Below are 16,605 nucleotides of genomic sequence, written 5' to 3'. Positions count from 1 at the left end.
TCCCTAGGTAATTTAATCAAAATACCCTTGCTTTTGGGGAATAACACTTAGTTATTTTACCAGCATTTTAAAAGCTTCATTCTATGTAATAAATTATTTTTCACTGGGGATCAGGATTCTAATTCTCTAAATGACCACGGGGCAAATGACAGCTTCATGGAGGTCATTGAGACCTATGCGCTAACTTCCAGATGCAACAGTCATAGTCCCTCCCACTTCTGTTGAAGGTGTCAGGCATGTGCCCTTATAACTTTGTCTTCTACAAGCATACAATTTCTCCTGGCTTGATCTATCAGAAGGCTTATTGTTGAGGACATGAGCAATAGAGGATTGACTGCCTATATAATACAGTTCATATTACTCAGATGAATTCATGTGCACATATCTACTGTTTTAAAAGTTTCTTAGAATGAAAAATTCAGCTATGGAAGGCCAGGGAAAGCCATATCATCATTCCTTTCACTAGCTCTGAGTGAGATAGCTCTGCCTTAGTTTAGATCCTTTCTGTGCATCACATGAGCCAGACCATAGCTAGGAGGGTCCATTTCATGTGGCATGGGGAATGCTTCATTTGAAATTTTCCCCAGCTTTCAGATGTTTGACATTGGAGCTTTAACGTTCTTTGCTTGTAAGCTTTTATGTGTTTGCATTTTTTTTTTTTAACTTTGTGGTGAATCTATAAGTTTGGAATATTGCTTTCCTGTGGCACAGAACTGCTGTGCAATATGACGATGTTGACTATAGAAGCTGACTGCAGGCTGTCCTAACAGGTAGATGCATATTGTTTGAATGGCACAGGGAATAATAAAGGCAAACCAGATCCATACCTAATCATTCCCTTCCCCAGAAAGGTGATGGTGTTTCCATCTAAGCTTTTCCAGCTTTCATTTTCAAAACTGGATTAGTCCCTAAACAAACAAACAAACAAACAAACAAACAAAACACTTTCAAACAATTCCTGAGAAAGACTATGAAGGCCAACATTCTCTACAGGTGAAGGAATGGCTGTGTGCTAACAAAGCATCCCAACAGTGGGAGCTTAAATGACATAAATTGCTAGGTTTGCAGATGTTTCCGTGTTTGCATACTAACTGTGAATTTACTCACAGCTTATTGCTGAACACTGTAAAATGGATAAGCTGGACCTTTGGTTGAACCCAATACACACAGTCATGTCCTTATGCAGGTCTGAAAGCTAGACAGCCCAGACAAAATCAGTTGCCTCAGCTCCCTTTATTGTCAGCAGAGAGAGAAAGGGTGATTTATGCTACTTTGCTTGGACATCTGGCTTGGGAAAGCTAAGATGTCTTCTAGAGGTACCGCTTTTTCTCCAGTGAATAGAAAGAGACTTTACATACATGTAAGTTTAAGTCTGTCTTAGACTGGACCTGTACTTTCAGACTGTTGCACTAACTGATCTGAATCCCATTCCAGCACACAACATAAAGAAGGTTTCCTTTTATATTAGAATGAAACAATACTGTCTCCTCTGGGTGAAATGAAATTATAACACAGAAATTTTATACTACCGAAACAACTCCTCTTGGCACAGTTATATCAGGCAAGGTTCACATCTCGTCATACAGCTCTGCAGGAAAATTATGGAGCATTTCGAGCAGATCCTGATACTTTTAGTCTCTGTGAGAAGAAGCATTTTCTATCTGGGGTCATTTCAAGGACCAGCTTCTAGGAGAAAAGCAAGTTTCAGTATAACAGGGCTGATTCACCTACATGTACTCTGTGTGTATACTGAAAAGAACTACTGACAATAATACTCATGAAAAACAGCATTCACCACCTTTACTGATGAATATTAGTAGCAAAATAGATTTCCCTATTATAGAATAGACCTCCAAGATCACAGAGTCCAACCTCTGACCTAACACTAACAAGTCCTCCACTAAACCATATCACTAAACACAGCAGACAGTTTTAGTCATTGTCCACCATTGTCTATACCTAGATTTTTTGTTTGCTTTTTTGTTTCACATTGGGCTCAGAGAGGATGAGTGCAAATTATGAAGCTTTAAAAAGCAATTTTTTTTTTTCCACAAGTAGAGGAAGAAATGCATACCTTATCCCAAGAATAGATGTCATGATTATACTTCAGTTGCATACATGCTTTTTAGAAGAAATATGGATGAAATGGATTGTCTGATTGTAGTATTAAGCTGCTGTCTGTATTTTTAAAGAAGCATTAACTGTGCTTATGAATACACCTTTATATATATATTATATATATATAGTTAAGATTTAAATTACTAATATGTTATTGTTTGTTTTAGTTTCTTTCCTTTATTTTTGTATTTTAAAAAATGCAGAAAATCAAGAGTCATGCCAACCAGAGGTAGAGATATGTTCAGACCTGTAACCTTACAGGTTCAGGAAAACTTCAAAGTTGAAACTGGTAGGATCTGGTTACAATTCATCACAGAGGATAAATTTATGCCTGTAAGCCATAACCTTTGGTCAGTCTCCTCTGTTTCTTCCTACTGGCTGAGAAATATACTTGTGCTATTCATCTGTCATGCAGTCACCCTGAATAAAATTCTCTCTTTGATTTTTTTTTTCTTTACTTTCTTTTCTTTATTTTATTTTTCCTTTGTTTTACTGGCTACTTATATCTTCAGAAAAGATGGGAGCTATCCAAACTTTCTGCTTATCTACAGACGACAAATCAAACATTTTTATTTGTGTTTATGACATCTGCTGTGCTAATGCAAATGATGGTGATTGCTGAGTCTGCTGTAATAACTGAAAAGTAGAATATTTCTTAATCACATAGCAATAGAATCCAGACAGCAAATATTCTGTTACTGATGACACTATGTACAGTTAGGATGCAGAACTCCGGGGCTACATTTATACCAGTAAATACAATGGACCAGGGTTCTCCTCTGGCTCTGTGGCCTGTTGATGTGAGTGAACTCACGGTCAGTTAGCTAAACTGTTTTACTCTCTGAAAACATGTGGCTGCCTCCAAACAGGCAGTTGTTTTTAGGACTAGATAAGACCTGAAAACTGTGGCATTATCTAGAAGGGTATTACTTTGTATCAAAATTATTCCAAGAGGTGTGCTAATAATTTAACATCTGACCCCATTTAATGCACTAATATGGAAGTAGTCAAAGATGCCAGGTGTTATACAGAGCCAGAAACCACTGCTATGCTACTCAGTTCTTGATATAAGCACCAATTTCAAGAAGACTGCTAAATAAATACAAGGTTCTGCAAAGATTTACATCATTTTACATGCTGGAGAGGAGCTCTGCCGAAAACGACGTGGGGGCCCTGGTGGATGACAGGTTGTCCATGAGCCAGCAGTGTGACCTGGTGGCCAAGAAGGGATCCTGGCGTGCATTAAAAGCAGTGTGGCCTTCAGGTCAAGGGAGGTGATCCTCCCCCTTTACTCTGCCCTGGTCAGGCCTCACCTGTAGTACTGTGTCCAGTTTTGGGCTCCCCAGTACAAAAAAGACTCTCCTGGAATCCTCAGTGGAGGGCCACAAAGATGATATGGGGCCTGTAGCATCTTCCCTGTGAGGAAAGGCTGAGAGTCCTGGGTCTGTTCAGCCTGGAGAAGAGAAGACTGAGAGGGGATGTTATCAATCTATACAAATATCTTAAGGTGGGAGACAGAGGGATTTGGCCAACCTCTTTTCAGTGGTTTGTGGGGACAGGACAAGGGGCAATGGACAAAAAACGGATCACAGGAAGATCTGCACCAACATGCGAAAGAAATTCTTCACAGTGAGGGTGACAGAGCGCTGGAACAAGCTGCCCAGGGAGGTTATGGATTCTCCTTCTCTGGAGAAGATATTCAAGACCCACCTAGATGCCTACCTGTGCAACCTGCTCTAGGGAACCTGCTTTGGTGGGGGGAGGCCTGGACCCAATGATGTCTTGAAGTTCCTTCCAACCCCTACAATTCTGTGATTCTGTGACTTTCCTTTTGTACTGAAGAATAGGTTAAAAAGAGAGTATATGTATTTGAAAATTTGGGAACAGATGTATGGTCTTGCTGCTACTCTTAAAAGTCTGGGAAGGGGAATTTACTTTCTGTCATTTAAAAATGTTGCTTTTATCAAGGAAGAGCAGTTCACCCACAAATATATTGTGGGTGAACAATATATTTGCCATGAAAATCCAGCTTCACAGAACCCAAACAATACAAAGCATTCTCTTCTCATGAAATTATGAAAGTCTCAAATTTCAAGCAGGATGACTAATAGTTCCCACCCAAGCATGTATTTTGGACAACTCCTGGAAACCTGATACATGAGAACTCTTCTTTATGGGAGATGTTCTGATTTCTGTACCAGTCTACACCTGTATTCTTTTGAATGGGCTACACTAAAATGCATGGCAGTTCATAGTTGTAACCATACAGCTTTTCAGATGTGTTTTGTATGCCTCCATTGCAGAGTGTACTTGGATATTACATCTGCCTTCTGCTTTTAACATGTAATTGCTGTACTGAACTCTGGTAGTGTGTTCAGTGCAGGTCAGCTGCTTTCATGATGAAGGAACCAAAGCCCATGTTCCTATTTCACTTGATTGAACAAGCTTTGGATCCCATCTTCATCCAGCTGGATGAAGCTTTTTTCTGTGCACAAATGGATTACTGTGGAAAGACACTGAAGAACAAGCATCTCAGTTTTTTGAAAGATATGAATACCTTAGGTGGCTTTGTGACAAGGCACCTCCAGATTCTGCTTGTGAATGAATGCAGCCATAGGAAGGACTCAGTAACTTGACTACACATTATCTTATTTAAAAAACAAAAACATATTGCTCGCTAAGCTAATCGAACCTCAGAGATATTAGTCCTGATTACTTGCATTAGTTCTACTACAAAGACAACCTCTTCAGATTTGATTTCAGGAAGCCATTCTTGACTTTGATATTAAAAAAGAGATGGGTGCTGGGATTCTGAAGTTCTTTTAGTAAAGCACAGAATGTTGCTACCAAAATTACTGGCTAATGTTTCCCTAGCTTGGAAGGATCTTACTGCTAACTGACAATACTTATCCAAGGTGGCATTAAAACTTCCCTGCATTCTTAGATGCGTGGTGTGCCATCCTAGAAGAAGGTAACCTGATGTTAAAAATACAGCCATCCTGGCAAGCAGCGTTTAAAGAAAAGCAAGGCACAGCTTGTGTCAAATAAGACTCTCTCACATTTCTGCATAATACAGGCTGCAGCCCAAGATGAAGCCACTAGAAAACCTCAGCAAAGGCAAGATACACAAGATTGTTTAGCCAACGATAACAGAAAAAGTTTAACACTAGATCAACACAAGTATAATTAGCTGTTTCAAGAGGAGACATTATTCTTCAGTTCCTGCCCTCAGCTTGTTGTTCTGAACTGTTAAACAATAGCTGTGTTTCAAGCAAGAAAGGTTGTATTTCAGAGGCTGGTGTAATAGTTCCCCAGTGGGACAAGATCCAAAGGCAGATGGATTCACTGGGAGTGCCACTGAACTGTTTCAGATAGGCCAAGACAACCTGGCAAACACAGAAATGGTGGGGAAAGGTAGCTTATTTGGCAAACAGAAAGCCAGTAAGCCAGTAGCATTATTTCAGCAGCATTTCCATTCAGGTGATTTCAGTCATTTTGCTTCACTGTGCTAAAACAAGATCACAGAATCCGCTTCCTTTTTTTTTTTTCTTTTTTCTGGTGAGCTCCAAACTACTAATATATGCACAGATTTCCCCTTTCTTTTCCCTATAGTCTCTATGCAAATCTTTTTTTTTTTTTTCCCCCTTCTTCCTCTCTTAGTCTCATTTCCCACCTTTCAGTCATACTCTTTCAATCATGTTTTTTTTTCTTCCAGTGTTGTCTTTGCTGCCTACTAGTAACTTCCAGATGCATTGAACTTTCTTTTCATAGATCCAAATATCTTCCAGTCCCAGAAGGACTTGCCCTTGGCAAGGATTACTAGGCTATGGAGGCAGGCTGGACACCATCTCAGTCAAATTCCTGGAGTAACAGGTAATGAGAAGCAGCTAGACCTAGGGAAAAAAAAGAAAAGCCCCCTTTAAAAAAAATAAAATATTATTATTATTATTTTTTGGTGTTACTTTATGTTCCACCTTTTGGCAACATCTGAACTCAGTATTTGGTAGTTAGTCTGACATGAATACAGTGCATTTTGATTTCTGATCTTCTTCCATATTCATACCTGTTATGAAAAATCAGCAGTACCTGAAATCAGAAAATGAGAAAATGTCCATCTGAAAAGTTTATATAATGGTACCAGCCATTAGATCTCTTGTATAATATATTTGCATGCTAACCTAATCATTTTAGTTTAACATTATAAACATTTGATGATTGTTTTAACTGTGTCAAACTTTTAACATTTTTAGGACTGTGAAAATACAGGTTTCATGCTCCAAGCACTTTGAAGTTTTCTGCATGTACACATGCTGAGACCAATTCTCACTATCTGCATATGCAAACAACATGACATGCAAAAGAAATTATACATAACTGGAAGATGTGCTGTAGTAAATTACTTTTTTTTCACTGTCACTCTATGCCTATATTTGTTCTTGAATCTCTTACTAAAAAAAAACACACACAAAACAAACAAACAAACAAACAAACAAAACCAACATAAAGAAACAAACATGTACACTCTACATCAGAACCTGAAAATCTCCCAAGCCACAGTCTAGTAATTGGCAAAACTGTTGGATAAGATTCAACAGGAAAACTTCAATGTAGTGATGAGCTAATTTCAATGACAAGACACAATAAGTACTTCTGGTAGAACTCCTACGTAAATTCAATTTTTGATTCTACTACAGGATTTTCTTCTTCAAGGTTTTGGTTTAAACAAAATTCCTCTTTTTTTTTTCTTTTTTTTTTTTTTTCTCCCACAGCTTTACTGTTTATAATACAAGTACCTCTTTGCAAACAACTCTGCAAATGAGCAAAAGGGACTTTATACTAAATAAGTCTCTGCTGCGCACTACTGTCTCATAAATAATACAAAGTTCATGCATTCAGACAGTATATAAGTAACAAACATTTTTTCTGCAGTGGTTTTCTTCATGATTATATAGAACCATGTGTCATTCCTTTCTTGTATCAGTCATTTTGTCTTTTAAAAACTGTACAAAAGGAAAAAGGACAGGTTGCATGAATAGTGCAAACTGAGATAGAACAGAAATTTTGGGAAGAAGTTGGGGAAGATATATAAATTGCTTGAGAGTGTGTATAAAGGCGTTCTCTGCAATCTCCAGTCTTTAACTAACACTAAACAGTCTGCATTAGGTCTTCTTCTGCTGTATCAATCTCCACAACAGATGTTGATCCTGTGAATCTTTCAAGTGAAAACATTCCGTGATTCACAGAAAATTTATGATTAAGAGATGGTATGAAGATGAGAAACCACCCGCCATTATGAGCCATGATGAACATGTGTGCAAAGTTACTGCAAAAGACACCATTCTACTCCCAGAAAAGGGAAAAAATGTTCCCTTTGGTTGAATCAACTGTATAAATTAAGTAAAGATGGTCCTCTCCTACTGTTTCAGTCTTTCATATCAGTTTACAAGCAGTAAAATCATAAGAACCCAGCAATAAGTACAACATTGCTTCTACTTAACTGTCTATTTCAAGAAATCAGTGTATAATTTCTTGAATAATCCTTTGAATTACCATCTGAACATTAAAAAAGAAATATGGTATCAATTCATATACCTGTCTGTGACTTTTCAAACTGCAAGCAATTTATTATGTAAAGATTGAAATGTCTGTCTGAAACCATGAGACATATTGCATTAACAAAAAGTTTGTTTAGAACTGCTGTTTTTATCTTATGAATGCCCTGGAGGTCTTTAAAAGACGTTTAGATTTAGAGTTTAGTGATATGGTTTAGTGGAGGACTTGTTAGCTTTAGGTCAGAGGTTGGACTTGGTGATCTTGGAGGTCTCTTCCAACCTAGATGACACTGTGATTCTGTGATTCTATAATCCTTCTCCCTCCTGAAGACAATTAGAAAAGGCAGAGACACAGAAGAATTTTATGGTGTTGCTACCTTGAGTTACATTAACAGAGAAGAAAAAAAAAAAAGACATGAAAATTAAGTAACTACATAAAACTAAAAAAAAAAAAAAGTGCAAAATACTAAATATTCACATAATGGAAAAAGAAAACAAAACAATAAACTTTAAAAGATATCATGTGAATTGCATATTCTACCCCAGAATCACAGAATTTCTAGGTTGGAAGAGACCTCGAAGATCACCTAGTCCAACCTCTGACCTAACACTACCAAGTCCTCCACTAAACCATATCACTAAGCTCTACATCTAAACGTCTTTTAAAGACCTCCAGGGATGGTGACTCCACCACTTCCCTGGGCAGCCTGTTCCAATGCCTAACAACCCTTTCAGTAAAGAAGTTCTTCCTAACATCCAACCTAAAACTCCCCTGGCGCAACTTTAGCCCATTCCCCCTCGTCCTGTCACCAGGCACGTGGGAGAACAGACCAACCCCCACCTCGCTACAGCCTCCTTTAAGGCACCTGTAGAGAGCGATAAGGTCGCCCCTGAGCCTCCTTTTCTCCAGGCTGAACAAGCCCAGTTCCCTCAGCCGCTCCTCATAGGACTTGTTTTCCAGACCCCTCACCAGCTTTGTCACCCTTCTCTGGACTCGCTTAAGCACCTCGATGTCCTTCTTGTAGCGAGGGGCCCAAAACTGAACACAGTACTCGAGGTGCGGCCTCACCAGAATGCAGTGGGCCTTCCACCTGAGGCCTTCAGAGGCAACGTGGGCTGCCCCCCTCCCTGGAAGTCCCCTGCACACCACAACTACAGTTTGGGTCTGGGAGCAGTGTAGGTCCTTCAGGACAACAAGTAGCAAAGAGAAAGCACGCTGTGTGTCTGCCAGGGACAGAAGATGGAGGCCCGGTGCCTCTTGTTCTGGCTGCACTAGGACAGGCAGAACAGCAGACAGACGCCTCTGTGGGCAGGACTTCTGCTTCTTGCTGTGGGATAGGCTGGGCCCATCTCCTCTGAACCCCTGCCTCTCCCATTCAAGGAGGGTCGGGGTTGTAGCATGGAGGTGGTGGTCTGAAGGTCCTGGGAGGTTGCTGGGATGACAGCCCTGAGCTCTGGGACTCAGCAGCAGCTCTACCAGCCCTAGCATGTGCTGAGGTGAGCAAAAGGCCAAGGAGGAGGACATGAGCAGGATCCCCAAGCCAGAGGAAGAGAGCAGTGAGAGCTGACACAGGGGAACACCAGCGAAAAGCCTTTGCAGTCCCACTGCATTTCACTAAGTGTTTAATTCTAAACATTTAAAAGTTTATGATTTTCATTTCCCAATGCAATAAACAAATTTTTGATGTTTAAAATACATTTCAATTTGCCAAGATGAGTAAACTATACCCACAGGAGTAGTTAGAGAAAGTTTGCCTTGCCTTTATTTTGACCACGAGTTTTCTCACTCTGTTTGTGTTTTGAAGCCAGTGGCATTGCAGGGCCCTGTGCCAGGTCAGCTCTCAGGACTGGGGTGGGTTGGCCATGGCCCTGCTGTGCTGAGCTGGCCTGGCAGGGCTGGCTGCTACCGGCTGGTTTAGCTCAGCTCAGGGAGGGCCACCTCATCCCCGCTGTCCCTGCATCACAAACGTTGCCATGGCTGAGCGCTGCTGTCATCACAGCTGGTGAGGGATGACAGCCCCGAGTCCACGCGCATCACAATCAAGGGCGGATTATGTAAGTGGGGCTGTGCAAGGCTGGCTGCCATTTTGCCGCGAGCTGACGAGCGAAGAGGGACAAGCTTGAGCAGGGCAGGTGGAGCAAGGGGACCGTGAGTGCGGTCCAGCTGATCCTTTTCAAGCCAGCCAAGTTTGGCTCCATGTGGCACGTCACAGGCATGGCTGATGCCTGGGGAATGAGCTTCTTCCCCAGCCCAGAAGCCTTCTTTGCATTATGTCTGTGGCTGTTTCTGTTGGTGTTTGCCTATTACTTCTTGATGCCCAGGGCGAAGCCGCAGGTAGGAGTCAGGGCTGGTGCTGAGGCAGGCCCTGCCTGGGAGGGGAGGCCGTGTCCCAGCCGGGCCTGGCCAGCCTGGGCCAGGAGGCTTGGGGCAGGCATGGGCCTGGCCCTGGCCATGCCTTGGGTTTGTGGGTGCTGCTGAAGCTACTGGGGACTCCCTCTCACCCACTGCTTTCTGTGCCCATATAGGAAAGGAGGCTGAGAAGACGCCGTTACAGAAGAAACCAGGAGATTCGCAGAGGTGAGCAGCCCAGGACAAGGACAGGTGCCCTGGAAAGATACCGCCTGGCCCCATGTGCCAGCTGCCCTACCAGGGGCTCCCAGTCCACTGACTGTCTGTCTTCTCTGCCAACAGTTCGGGATGCCCATGACTCTTCACAGCCCTCAAAGAAACCGTAAGTGGAGCCATTCACTCTGGAGTGTGACAGCCTTCTCTGGTCAACCCCACGAAATGAGGTCCTGCTAATACTGTGCTTTGCTTCTTCACAGATGTCCCAAACACCCGGAGCTGGATGGTGTGCCTAGACTAACCCAACAGTTCAACACGATCCTCGAGGACCTCAACAGATACATTGAAATGTGAGGCCACTGAAGAGGGGATGGGAAGGGGAGAAGGGGATGGAGTAGCGAACATTGTCAGGGGAAAAAGACTGGGGGAGGACACAGGGAAATTTGCGGACCTCAAGTCTGAGGGGCAATGCCATTACAGAGGCAATGGATTTACCAGAAAAATTCAGAGCCTGACAGCATTCCTCACTTGTCCTGAACTTCTGTACGCGGTGGGTAGGGAGGGAGTCACTGGCACACACTGATTTGGACCCCATGGCAGTAACACTGCCTGCCAGATCCTCTGAGGCAGCAGTAGAGCCCTGAAGTGCTCAGGAGTCCTGGACTCAGCCTTTCCCTCCTCCTCCTCCTCCCACAGGTACAGCTTCGAGATTACTGAGCGCACTGATGACTCCCTCAATCCCATCAGTACAACGGAAACCAGCTCCTCTTCAGGGATGTCTCTGTCCACTGGGAGAAGGAACTCCTGCACTTCTGTCGTCAAAATGAAAGCCCACCACTCTTCGAAGACCTCTCCATCATCTTGTAGCAATGTATCCATCACTTCTGTTTTGGACATGGATCCCTGCTGCTCTTCAAGGGCCTCCTTTTCCACTTGGAGTGACAACTCCCTTGCTGCCGTTGTGGCAACAAATGCCAGTTGCTCTTCAAAGGCCCCACTGATCCCATACAAGGACGACTCCCACACTTACACCAGGATGAGTGAAAGTGCTTCACAGCTGTCACTCACAACTCTTCTGAATGGAGCAGACATGGTTCAAGCTTCCACAGTCCAGCCCTGTCTACTTCCCAGTACTGTCCCAGAGGAGCAGCATGACATGGGCCCACATCCACCCTGCACAAAAGAGATGGCCAGCTGCCACAGGGCCTACAGAGTGAAGCAGCAACAGAAGGAACTCCAGGACCAGCAGGGTGCTCCCACCCCACTTCCACTGGTGCCTGATTCCCAGTCCATGGAAACGGAGGTGCAAGAGAAACAAGTGCAGGACCAGCAGGGTGCTCCCACCCCACTTCCACTGGTGCCTGATTCCCAGTCCGTGGAAACGGAGGTGCAAGAGAAACAAGTCCAGGACCAGCAGGGTGCTCCCACCCCACTTCCACTGGTGCCTGACCCCCAGTCCAGGGAAACAGAGGTGCCTGTCCCACATCAAGAAACCCAGGAGACCGTGCACTGCCTTGCCCCAAGAAGGAAAGAAGAGGTGAAGCTGGAGCTGCCGACCGATGGGGTGTGTTCTTGGCAGGATAGCCCAGCCTCAGTTCCTCAAATGCCTCAGCGACCACCAAAGCCTGATGTGTTAGTGGTTCCCATTGTGAAGGACATACCATTCCTGGATGAGGCTGTAAAAAGGCAGCTGGAGCGTCACATTATAAAAAAGCAGATACAGCGGTGCTTTGGGCTGCCAGCAAAGGTCCTGGCCTATGAGAAGGACTTTTTAGAACCTATCCTGGAGCAACAAGAATCCCAGCCCCCATCTTCGCAGAGGCGCACTGGGCAGCCCTACCGGTCACCCTTCCAGCAGTGGGACAGGCGCACCACAAAGTCAGCAGTACGACCCCTGGGCCTGCAGCAAGAGTCCGCAGCCCAGAAGAATACATGCACACGAGGGACACAGACACCAGCCCAGTTTGTGCCAGCAGCTATTCCAAGAGTGGCACAAGGGATGCCTCAGGAGGATGGGAAGAGACCACATTGGAAAAGGAAGTATGGAGGAACAGCCAGAAGCAGCAGCATGACCAGCAAGAAGACTTTGCCTTGCACCAAGAAGGATCAGGGTTCTGGGACACAAAGTGATGGTCAAGGTACTTCCCCTTCCATCCAGGAAGAGAAGGCACCGCCACTGAGCGAGGGAGCTCCCCAGGGGCAATCAGGACAGGACTGTGTGAGCCCCATCATCTCCACTGAGACACAAGAATTGCAACTGGAGAAGAATGTTCCCACGGGAGAAGCAGAGCACTCCCAGGAAGGCCAGAGCAGCATCAGTGGGGATGTGTGGTCACCTGAGCTGCCATCCAACAGGACATCTTCTCCAAGAAGTAGTTCCCCACAGACACAGCGCTGCTCTGATGAGACACCCTCAGCTCTGCCAGTGCCTCCAGACTCTGCTGGGACCAGTATTCAGATCCCCTACCTGGAAGAGCTGCTCACAACACTCGTGGACTGCTTCATGGCCAGAACAGCTGCTGAAAACCTGCAGAACCAGCTGCTGGCTTTATGGCTGGAGGAGAATTCAAGCACGGAGCATGCAGCAGAGCACCCCGTTGCCTCACCACATAGAAGACCAAAAGAATCACAGAAGAGCAAGAGGCACACCCAAGATGGATCTGGCTCCAGAAGACGCTGCCCCAAGTGCAGCAGATGCCCGCACTACAACCTGCCTGTCAGCGATGGTTCCCGGCCTTCAGCTCCATCTGAGGCTGCAACCCCAGGCGCAGGAAGAGACAGGACATCAGGAGAGAGGCATCCACCCAAGGAAAGAGCCAAGAGGAAGCAGGGCCAGAAGGTGACTGCTGCTGCCACCCAGAAGCAGGAGGGGATCCGTTTGTACAAAAAGGTGATACTGATCCCTCCAGTTGAGCAGGAGAGGCTTCCATCCGAGCAAGCCCCTGCCTGGACCCTGCCATCAGGAACACAGAGGCTCCCCAGACGTGCAGCAGCCAGACACAGGAGCCCTAGGACAGAGACACCACCTCTGCCAGGCAGCCTCTGCTGTGTGCTCACCCCCATCTGCTTTTGCCTTCAGTGTGCCTGGGCCACGCTCCGAGATGCAGGCAAGGCCCTACTTGCCCGCATCAAGAAGTGAGATGAGGAGCCTCACAGGAAAAGAACCAGTGCTGGAAAGCAGAGTCTCACCATGGGATTAGGGGATTGCTTGGGCTTCCTGCAGAAATGGAAAGCTGCAACCATCCCTGCCTGGAGTCACCAGGGAGCAGGAGCTCTCCCAATAAATGTTTCTTTCCAAGCGACCTCATGTGTGTCTCTTCTTTCCTTTGGATGAGCAGAGGCACCATTCCCTGCTCACTGCTCATACCTGATTGCATGAGCAAGGTGGGCAGCTCTGTTAGCACCTTTTGGAGGAGAGGCCAGGACTAGGATGGCGCTCCAGGTGCCTGGTAGCAGGGACATAGGGCTGGCCTTCCACCCGAGGCCTTCAGAGGCAACGTGGGCTGCCCCCCTCCCTGGAAGTCCCCTGCACACCACAACTACAGTTTGGGTCTGGGAGCAGTGTAGGTCCTTCAGGACAACAAATGGCAAAGAGAAAGCACGCTGTGTGTCTGCCAGGGACAGAAGATGGAGGCCCGGTGCCTCTTGTTCTGGCTGCACTAGGACAGGCAGAACAGCAGACAGACGCCTCTGTGGGCAGGACTTCTGCTTCTTGCTGTGGGATAGGCTGGGCCCATCTCCTCTGAACCCCTGCCTCTCCCATTCAAGGAGGGTCGGGGTTGTAGCATGGAGGTGGTGGTCTGAAGGTCCTGGGAGGTTGCTGGGATGACAGCCCTGAGCTCTGGGACTCAGCAGCAGCTCTACCAGCCCTAGCATGTGCTGAGGTGAGCAAAAGGCCAAGGAGGAGGACATGAGCAGGATCCCCAAGCCAGAGGAAGAGAGCAGTGAGAGCTGACACAGGGGAACACCAGCGAAAAGCTCTTGCACGTCCCTCTTGCAAGTGCTCTTGCAAAGTCTTGCATTTCCACACTTGCATTTCACTAAGTGTGGAAATATTTATGACCTTCACTTCCCTATGCCAAACCATTAATTTGGGGCTTAAAATTGAGTTCTCTAAGCTTAGTAACCCATCCCTGTGAAAGTAGTCAGTGACCAGTGGCCCAGCTTTTATTTCAGTCCAGGAGTTTTCTCACTGTTGTCCTTCACATTATCTCCCTGGTACCACTCGGAGTAAGGGTAAGGGAGTTGAGCTGGCTGTGGGGGTTCCTGGCTGCCCAGCCACAGCGAGCCCTCCCCACCTTAATTCCCGTTTCAGCAAAGGACCGCTGAGTGGTCATACTCTGGGGAGTAGTGCTCCTCCTGGCTGGGGTGCTCCCTTGGGCATTCACCATTGTCACTGTGTCACCATGGTTGCTTCGCTGGATGCATGAGGGCCATGAAGAAGTTCATGGTCTCTCAGAAGGGGGAGCACAGCTCATGGGGGTTGAAATCCCATGACCAGGGGTTCAACCCTACCTAGGGAGAGGCCAGGGGCTTTGCAGGGCCCTGCGCAGGGCCAGCTCTTGGCACTGGGGTGGGCTGGCCATGGCCCTGCTGCATTGAGCTGGCCCAGCTGGGCTGGCTGCTGCCTGGTGCTCGGGTGAAGGTCACCTCCTGGGGTTTAGCTCAGCTCAGGGAGGGCCACCTCATCCCCGCTGTCCCTGCATCACAAACGTTGCCATGGCTGAGCGCTGCTGTCACCACAACTGGTGAGGGATGACAGCCCCGAGTCCACGCGCATCACAATCAAGGGCGGATTATGTAAGTGGGGCTGTGCAAGGCTGGCTGCCATTTTGCCGCGAGCTGACGAGCGAAGAGGGACAAGCTTGAGCAGGGCAGGTGGAGCAAGGGGACCGTGAGTGCGGTCCAGCTGATCCTTTTCAAGCCAGCCAAGTTTGGCTCCATGTGGCACGTCACAGGCATGGCTGATGCCTGGGGAATGAGCTTCTTCCCCAGCCCAGAAGCCTTCTTTGCATTATGTCTGTGGCTGTTTCTGTTGGTGTTTGCCTATTACTTCTTGATGCCCAGGGCGAAGCCGCAGGTAGGAGTCAGGGCTGGTGCTGAGGCAGGCCCTGCCTGGGAGGGGAGGCCGTGTCCCAGCCGGGCCTGGCCAGCCTGGGCCAGGAGGCTTGGGGCAGGCATGGGCCTGGCCCTGGCCATGCCTTGGGTTTGTGGGTGCTGCTGAAGCTACTGGGGACTCCCTCTCACCCGCTGCTTTCTGTGCACTTTTGTAGTGGGTTTACGTGGCAAGGTTTTGCTTAAGGGGGGGCATAAGGTTGGCTTCTGTGAGAAGAGTTTAGAAGCTTCTCCATGTTAGACAAGGGGACCCTGCTGGCCTGAGCTGAGCCAATGAGCAATGTTATTTTTGCCTCTGAGAGAGCAAATGGAAGAAATGGGGGAAAAAATGCAGCTGAGAGAGAAAGGAGTGAGAAACAGCTTTTCAGTGAGGTTGGTGACCACAGCAAACCCCACAATGTCTATTAAGTCTGATCTACTTTTCATTAAAATCAGTGACACTGAGATTCACAAACATGTCCCTAAGTTGGGAGAAATGAGCACTTTCAGAGAATTATTCACCAATAAGTGAGTCATACTCTGAAAAAACTCTTTTTTTTTTTTTTTTTTTTCATTGTTTCATGAAGGAACAAGCTCCATAATATAGATTAGACTGATGATTTTAGGTGTTAAAATTCAGTGAGATTAGTCTTGGAGACCTTGTCTGGCAATGAAATCTAAAATGAAACTAATGGGTATTCTTCAGACTTACGAAGGCCAACCTGTTGATCTCCATTTTCAAAGCTAGGTTTCTATTTAACATCTTTGCTTGATAAGGCACAGTGGTCTGTAAACCTTTTATAGTTTGTTAGAGAATGGCACAGGATTTTCAGCTCCCATTTTTTTTTTTTTTTTTTTTTCCTGTGGGTATGGTGATCTTTGGTAGTTTCTCCCTTCCCTTGTTGCTGAGAAATGCAATATGTAAATATCCAAAAATTCATTTGCAAACAGTAAACAGTTTTTCTACCCCTCATGATGGTATAAGAGATGCTTTAAAAAAAAGAAACCGTGAATAAGTAGTAAAATTGTGATATTTTAATGTTTCTGTAGAGTTGTGGGGCCTGAATTATTATAGTCACATCATAGCTTGAATGTTCTGAAAAACACTCTCAAAATAAATGCATATTCTCATAATACAATCTATTAGTGAACTTTAAAGTGAACTTTAATTGCTGAACTATTTGTCAAGGAAAAAAATAAGTAAATGTCAGAAACATTCCCAATTTTTGTACAGGACTCCAAGAAAATATCTTTCCAATATTCTTTGTACCAACA

At 45.6% G+C, this 16,605-nt stretch overlaps 1 protein-coding gene across 1 annotated transcript in view; it reads left to right on the top strand.

Annotated features, from left to right (window-relative positions):
* LOC311434838 (uncharacterized protein) overlaps positions 1 to 13,507 on the top strand; it is a 90,439-nt gene extending 76,932 nt beyond the window's left edge. The window contains exons 5-9 of the mRNA XM_084515338.1: positions 5,890 to 5,991; positions 10,197 to 10,248; positions 10,363 to 10,402; positions 10,497 to 10,586; positions 10,933 to 13,507. Coding sequence (XP_084371464.1) covers positions 10,585 to 10,586; positions 10,933 to 13,375 — 2,445 coding nt within the window. The 5' untranslated portion in view covers positions 5,890 to 5,991; positions 10,197 to 10,248; positions 10,363 to 10,402; positions 10,497 to 10,584 and the 3' untranslated portion in view covers positions 13,376 to 13,507. The remainder of the gene's footprint in view (positions 1 to 5,889; positions 5,992 to 10,196; positions 10,249 to 10,362; positions 10,403 to 10,496; positions 10,587 to 10,932) is intronic.
* The last annotated feature ends 3,098 nt before the right edge of the window (positions 13,508 to 16,605 follow it).

The sequence above is a fragment of the Aythya ferina genome, assembly GCF_964211825.1.
Source record: "Aythya ferina genome assembly, chromosome: 3".
Lineage (NCBI taxonomy): Eukaryota > Metazoa > Chordata > Aves > Anseriformes > Anatidae > Aythya > Aythya ferina.
The sequence above is the reverse complement of the archived record's forward strand: the minus strand, read 5'-3'. Positions and strand labels throughout refer to the sequence as shown.